Source organism: Phytophthora infestans, genomic scaffold (genome assembly GCF_000142945.1).
Source record: "Phytophthora infestans T30-4 supercont1.36 genomic scaffold, whole genome shotgun sequence".
In the NCBI taxonomy this organism is placed as follows: domain Eukaryota; phylum Oomycota; class Peronosporomycetes; order Peronosporales; family Peronosporaceae; genus Phytophthora; species Phytophthora infestans.
This window is the reverse complement of record NW_003303723.1, coordinates 268,499-276,236: the sequence shown is the minus strand read 5'-3', so window position 1 is coordinate 276,236 and position 7,738 is coordinate 268,499. Positions and strand designations below refer to the sequence as shown.

Here is a 7,738-nt window from a genome sequence, read left to right as displayed (position 1 = left end):
TCCGTTGGGCTTGTTCGACCGGGAGCCGACGAGGAACTCCCAGGCCACGCTGAGGCCGGCGTACGCGCCTGGCGATGGCTGTACTCTTCTTGAAGAGCCACTTGAGTCGCCTCTTCAAGGGTGCTTGACTGCACCCGGAACAGCTGAGTGCGTGCGGGGCCCACTCGAAGGCCGTCCATGAACACAGTCATCTTGATGTGTTCGTTGAGTGGGTTTCCCACTAGGGACGCCGTGAGCTCCCGTATCTCTTGCACATACTCGTGCAGTTCACGCCTCCCTTGTTTACACGAGAGGAAGCGCGAACGCTGGCGGTACTCGTAGTTCGCCGGGGGAACGCGGCTCGGAGCTGTTCACACAGCTGAGCCCAGGATGTGAAACATCCAGGGGATGTTGCTTCCCGTGTGTACACCCAACCCTTAGCACGACCACTAAGGTTGGAGAGGGCAAAAGCAACACGAAGTTGCTCGGTCGAGATCAGAGCCGCGTCCATCGCGAGCTCTACTTCTCGGACCCAGAAGTGAAGGTTCTCGCCTCCCTTCCCTTCATACGGCTTAACCTTCAGCCGTATTGGCTTCGGGTGGGGGCGGATTTACTTCCGCCGCCAGAGCCTGCAGGTTCTCCCGCACATGCGCGATGAGGCCCTGCTCGTACGCGTCGAATGCATTGACGCGCTCGAGCTGCTCAGCCGGTGTTGACACCACCAGGCTCTGCAGGGCCTCCATCCCGAAGATGTTTGCCATCTTCCGAACCGACTCGATCTGAGAGTCGTTCATATAGGAGAAGTCGTTCCTATCCATGGCAACGAACTTCGGAGAGGTTCAGGTAGTCTACCCGCGGTGGCGTGGATTGACTACGAGTGCTACCAAGTGTGACGGGGTCACACAGCACCTTGCGCTAGAGGAAGTTATCTTCCGAGAGTATACAAACTCTCAGTGAACGGCAGTTCACAGGTCCCCTCTTTAATTAAAGAGAGCGAAGTGACCTAAATAAGGTAGTATATTTATAGGTAGGTTAAGTTTGGGTTTAATACAAACTATTAGTTACCTATAGAAATGCAATGTCATTTCACCAATGGTTGGCTTTGAACGACCTTGGTACCTTGTACCAAATATCCCGGAGTATGACGTGTCATACTCCTGAAGTGTGAAGTGTCCCACTTCATGTAACCAGGGTACACTTAGGGCTACGTACCCCGTTACAGTACCACTGTACCTGGATGGGTGGTAAATCTGCCAGGCGGGGGCTGGATACTGACAGCGCGTAGATTTCACACTGTTTTTAGGTCAGATCACACAAATCGCATTTCCGCACACAAGACACCACAATATCACACACACGATTCGTGGAAACACACATAGGTGCGGGCCGACAACAAAAAAGCCAGACCAGCGCACGTACTTGCTGATTCGACACATCATTCTCCAGATCTGGCACACCAGTCATTTCTTAGCCAATCAGCAGCAAGGTTTGAAGGGTTGAACCGACGATATTCCATTTCTAAACTTGATCTTTGAGTGACAAGAGGCCTTTCGGGCAAGATGGTGCCGCTCGTTTGGATCGAGGTTGCCGATAACATGACGAAGGAGGAGGCTGACGAGTTCCTAGCTACTTTCAAGAGATATGTCATCACCAGGAGCAATTTGGTGTGCTGTAACATTTGTGAGGTCGCGGGGCCACACACAATGCGATACAGACTGCTCAGGTGTGGCTCGAAGAAGTGCCGCGATTCCCTTGCACCGGGGGTGAACGTCTGTGGAGAGGGCGCGTGCTGATATGCTCGGTTTCAGGCGTTACATGCATTGCTGAATGTGGCAACCACACCAATCGAGCCCGGGACCTTGCGCCAACTCATTAAGCTACCGCACACAAGGGTATCATTCGGGAGGCGATTGCTCTGCATATTCATGCAACGCCTTCTCGCATTCGGCATTCGATGGAACGCAAGCTATAGTTAAGTCAAGATTTGTTACCGCCGCTGTCGATGGTGCAGAACTACACAAACTATTTTCGCAAGACGAAGATGAACAACAACGACTGGTTTGAAGACATAGAAACAATAATTCATATTCATGCCTACACGGGCTCAGAACCAGAAACGGCTGCATTCCCATTTGCAACAGACTATAGCGAACATGGACGCGTTTCGATAGGCGATGGTTCTGACAAGAAACCGTTTGTCGTGGGTACCACTACTAAGCGACTGCTGAGGCGTTTGGATAGACCGGCTCAGACGTTCATCTTTCACTTAGACGCTACCTACAACACGAATCAGCGCGGTTATGAGAAAATATTAGACGTACACGTACCCTTGAAAAACACACAGATTCCTGAACAATCGGCATTCAAATTCAAGAGATTGCAAACGAGCGGGTTGGGTACTCGACCAGATCGTTTGTACTTTCTGTGGACAAGTGCAACTCAAAACAGGGCTCTACTGCATCCCACTTTCCTGGATTCTAGTCCTCATTAGCCAGTATTAGTCCTGTCATTCATTAGTCAAAAAGGGGGCTGAAGCAATATGGTCAGCGGAAACGCTCTTAAGGGGGAAGACAGAACTAGAAATAAAAAAATGTGAAATAAGAGATACTTGAGAAGGCGGAGGAGACAGTAAAGGAGGTCTTGATGTATTTGGAGCAGGCCAAGCGCGGCAAGAAGCAGAAAGCGCGCTTACACCCGTACGGAGTACAAAAATCACGGAAAATGAAGCACAGGAAGTAGCTTAAGCCCGTAAGGGACTCTGCCCGCGTGTACAATGCTCGGACCATGAAAGCTATGCTGGCTAAGGCTTACCTACTGGTACCGGGAGTTCGTGAAGTACTGGAGGAGTTCAGACGCCACCTTTCCGGCTATGCCATCGACCCACCACCTACGAGGTCATCGTCATTGACGACGACGAATTTAACTCGTGGAGGACTTTATAAGTGAATGTGCAAAGAAAGAGGAAATTAAGTTTGGTGATCTTGGTGATTTAGGTCCCTGTGAGTGCGAGCGATACTGCTTCCGTGACACGTGCACGAATGCATTGGCAGGCGTGTTCTGTACATCGGAAAACAGCCCCCTGAACGGCCGCTGTTCCAACAGCATTTATGAATGCAAAGACTTAGAGCTGGTGAATCGTGACGGCGCTGGAACAGGAGTCCGTGCCACAGCCGTTCTTTGTGCGGGTTCAATTCTTGGTGAGTACACTGGAAGACTAACTACGGAGGACTTGGAAAACGAGAAGGGGCCTAAGCGCGAGTACGCGTTGGCGTTGCAGCTGAAAAGCACCCGGCGCAAGAGCGTGTTTATTGACGCAGCTCCTTGCGGTAATATCACTCGGATGATGAACCACTCTTGCGATGCTACGTGCCAGTTTGTTGAGGTTCGGAACCGCCGTCAAGTGAAGGTAGTAGTCGTGGCGAAACGTAGGATTGGTGAAGGCGAAGACGTCATGGTAGACTACAAATGCGACCTGTGGCTTACCTGTTGTTGTGGATCTCGCTGCTGTGTTGCTGGGCAAGCGTCACAAAAAAAGCGGCAGTTCACGTGAAAGCGCATTAAAATGCATCTCAATGATGCGTCTACCACCGCCGAAGACTACATATTGATGCTGAGATAGACAAAAAGAGAAGACGAAGGAGGATGGCGGGTAGAAGGAAGAAATGGGTACTGATACTAAACAAAATCGAAACTGGAGATCCTGTGTCGTTACTTTATAAAATGTTAGCTCCAAGTATTAACACCACAACGACCATAGAAACAGTAAGAAGCGTAGTGGTGAATAGCCACTTGCAGCGATGGCTAGAGCTATAGTTGAAGAAAAAGCGGTACTTGACAAGATTCAGCAGATGCTAATGGTGATGGTATCGTGTCGAAGCTATCTAAACGTCAGTATTGACCGTGAGAGTGCGGAAACAAATTATGATCTATACAGCTAGTCTACTGAAAGGCTAGTGCGTGAGCGTTGCTCTGAAGGCGTCCTGGTGGTACAGCGTGAGGTAGTGGAGACGTTGTGCAGGCATCTGGGCCTTCTCTCTCTCTCTTCGTCTCTTGGATGTTTCTCGGTAAACGATTGTGCGCTTCCCGGTAACACTCAGAAAAAAGCCCACTGTTGTGCATGGCAAAAAGTAAGTGAATGCACTGACCAAATTTAAAAAAGTATCCACAGCCACACAGCAGATTGACACATCAGCCCCATTCCGCCTGACGTTCAATCGCCATCCGAGCGTAGTTAGTTTCGAGCTGAGCAGACACAGCGATTCCCTCCTCTGTGTGATTCTTCCAAGGCACGAACATTCGCTCCGTTTTCTTGGTCACAACAAAATTTAGTCCTGCATGGGCCAGATGTTCGAGACCAGACTCAGGACCAAGAAATACTTCATATAGGTTGCCAGCTTTTTTCAACTCGACCACGCGTCGTTTCAGCGACGCGCTTACCTCGATCACGTTTCGAAACTCACGACAACTCTCGGAGTCATGACCACAGAATGCGAGTAGTTGTAGCAACAGTGCTCCTAGCTTCAGTCGCGTACGCATAGTGTGGTCGCGCTTAAGGACTCTGTTGAGCTGCTCGGCGGGATTATTGGTAGCGGCAAAGCCAATTGGAGTGTAGAAGCACTGCCACCTATAAAATCTTCCATTAAGCCACTGCGCCATAAAATATTCACCAAACGCTCTCGTTTTCTCCGTTGCAGCCCATCGCTGTATGACAGATGTCCGACGCTCCAATAACTCTTGGGGATTGCGACTAAAGTGTAAATCATACACGTCGCGGGTGACACGATGCTTCACCAAATCTTCCAATCCTTTAGTGTGCTCCACCAACATAGCTACCACGTGATAAAAGCACATTAAGTGAATGTAGTTTCCAAAAACACGTTAGCACGCGTTATATTGTGCATCGTCTCCATCACCCATCACGTACCACACAGGCAAGTGCTTTTTCACAACTACCTCGTACACACGTCGCAATGCCGATAGTACTTTAAAATATTGAGGCTCTTGCTGCTGGGACATCACAAATAGTGCAACGAGGTGAAACGTACGGCACCGATCGGACACCCCACACAAGAGAACAGGATAACCGAGCTGATTCGTGTTGTAGGTAGCGTCTAAGTGAAAGATGAACGTCTGAGCCGGTCTATCCAAACGCCTCAGCAGTCGCTTAGTAGTGGTACCCACGACAAACGGTTTCTTGTCAGAACCATCGCCTATCGAAACGCGTCCATGTTCGCTATAGTCTGTTGCAAATGTTAATGTAGCCGTTTCTGGTTCTGAGCCCGTGTAGGCATGAATATGAATTATTGTTTCTATGTCTTCAAACCAGTCGTTGTTGTTCATCTTCGTCTTGCGAAAATAGTTTGTGTAGTTCTGCACCATCGACAGCGGCGGTAACAAATCTTGACTTAACTATAGCTTGCGTTCCATCGAATGCCGAATGCGAGAAGGCGTTGCATGAATATGCAGAGCAATCGCCTCCCGAATGATACCCTTGTGTGCGGTAGCTTAATGAGTTGGCGCAAGGTCCCGGGCTCGATTGGTGTGGTTGCCACATTCAGCAATGCATGTAACGCCTGAAACCGAGCATATCAGCACGCGCCCTCTCCACAGACGTTTCACCCCCGGTGCAAGGGAATCGCGGCACTTCTTCGAGCCACACCTGAGCAGTCTGTATCGCATTGTGTGTGGCCCCGCGACCTCACAAATGTTACAGCACTCCAAATTGCTCCTGGTGATGACATATCTCTTGAAAGTAGCTAGGAACTCGTCAGCCTCCTCCTTCGTCATGTTATCGGCAACCTCGATCCAAACGAGCGGCACCATCTTGCCCGAAAGGCCTCTTGTCACTCAAAGATCAAGTTTAGAAATGGAATATCGTCGGTTCAACCCTTCAAACCTTGCTGCTGATTGGCTTAGAAATGACTGGTGTGCCAGATCTGGAGAATGATGTGTCGGATCAGCAAGTACGTGCGCTGGTCTGGCTTTTTTGTTGTCGGCCCGCACCTGTGTGTGTTTCCACGAATCGTGTGTGTGATATTGTGGTGTCTTGTGTGCGGCAATGCGATTTGTGTGATCTGACCTAAAAACAGTGTGAAATCTACGCGTTGTCCTCGGTTATCCTGTTCTCGTATGTGGAGTGTCCGATCGGTGCCGTACGTTTCACCTCGTTGCACTATTTGTGATGTCCCAGCAGCAAGAGCCTCAATATTTCAATGTACTATCGGCATTGCGACGTGTGTACGAGGTAGTTGTGAAAAAGCACTTGCCTGTGTGGTACGTGATGGGTGATGGAGACGATGCACAATATAACGCGTGCTAACGTGTTTTTGGAAACTACATTCACTTAATGTGCTTCTACCACGTGGTAGCTATGTTGGTGGAGCACACTAAAGGATTGGAAGATTTGGTGAAGCATCGTGTCACCCGCGACGTGTATGATTTACACTTTAGTCGCAATCCCCAAGAGTTATTGGAGCGTCGGACATCTGTCATACAGCGATGGGCTGCAACGGAGAAAACGAGAGCGTTTGGTGAATATTTTATGGCGCAGTGGCTTAATGGAAGATTTTATAGGTGGCAGTGCTTCTACACTCCAATTGGCTTTGCCGCTACCAATAATCCCGCCGAGCAGCTCAACAGAGTCCTTAAGCGCGACCACACTATGCGTACGCGACTGAAGCTAGGAGCACTGTTGCTACAACTACTCGCATTCTGTGGTCATGACTCCGAGAGTTGTCGTGAGTTTCGAAACGTGATCGAGGTAAGCGCGTCGCTGAAACGACGCGTGGTCGAGCTGAAAAAAGCTGGCAACCTATATGAAGTGTTTCTTGGTCCTGAGTCTGGTCTCGAACATCTGGCCCATGCAGGACTAAATTTTGTTGTGACCAAGAAAACGGAGCGAATGTTCGTGCCTTGGAAGAATCACACAGAGGAGGGAATCGCTGTGTCTGCTCAGCTCGAAACTAACTACGCTCGGATGGCGATTGAACGTCAGGCGGAATGGGGCTGATGTGTCAATCTGCTGTGTGGCTGTGGATACTTTTTTAAATTTGGTCAGTGCATTCACTTACTTTTTGCCATGCACAACAGTGGGCTTTTTTCTGAGTGTTACCGGGAAGCGCACAATCGTTTACCGAGAAACATCCAAGAGACGAAGAGAGAGAGAGAAGGCCCAGATGCCTGCACAACGTCTCCACTACCTCACGCTGTACCACCAGGACGCCTTCAGAGCAACGCTCACGCACTAGCCTTTCAGTAGACTAGCTGTATAGATCATAATTTGTTTCCGCACTCTCACGGTCAATACTGACGTTTAGATAGCTTCGACACGATACCATCACCATTAGCATCTGCTGAATCTTGTCAAGTACCGCTTTTTCTTCAACTATAGCTCTAGCCATCGCTGCAAGTGGCTATTCACCACTACGCTTCTTACTGTTTCTATGGTCGTTGTGGTGTTAATACTTGGAGCTAACATTTTATAAAGTAACGACACAGGATCTCCAGTTTCGATTTTGTTTAGTATCAGTACCCATTTCTTCCTTCTACCCGCCATCCTCCTTCGTCTTCTCTTTTTGTCTATCTCAGCATCAATATGTAGTCTTCGGCGGTGGTAGACGCATCATTGAGATGCATTTTAATGCGCTTTCACGTGAACTGCCGCTTTTTTTGTGACGCTTGCCCAGCAACACAGCAGCGAGATCCACAACAACAGGTAAGCCACAGGTCGCATTTGTAGTCTACCGTGACGTCTTCGCCT

At 49.3% G+C, this 7,738-nt stretch overlaps 2 protein-coding genes across 2 annotated transcripts; one reads left to right on the top strand and one right to left on the bottom strand.

The window, feature by feature from the left end:
- Positions 1 to 4,167: 4,167 nt before the first annotated feature.
- PITG_23023 (uncharacterized protein) lies at positions 4,168 to 4,515 on the bottom strand (the record flags this gene model as incomplete). Its single annotated transcript, XM_002898417.1, has 1 exon — positions 4,168 to 4,515. One exon carries the CDS (start codon positions 4,513 to 4,515, stop codon positions 4,168 to 4,170), a length of 348 nt encoding a protein of 115 aa, XP_002898463.1.
- Positions 4,516 to 6,640: 2,125 nt separating this feature from the next.
- PITG_23022 (uncharacterized protein) lies at positions 6,641 to 6,988 on the top strand (the record flags this gene model as incomplete). The annotated part of the gene is made up of 1 exon (XM_002898416.1): positions 6,641 to 6,988. One exon carries the CDS (start codon positions 6,641 to 6,643, stop codon positions 6,986 to 6,988), a length of 348 nt encoding a protein of 115 aa, XP_002898462.1.
- Between the last annotated feature and the right edge of the window lie 750 nt (positions 6,989 to 7,738).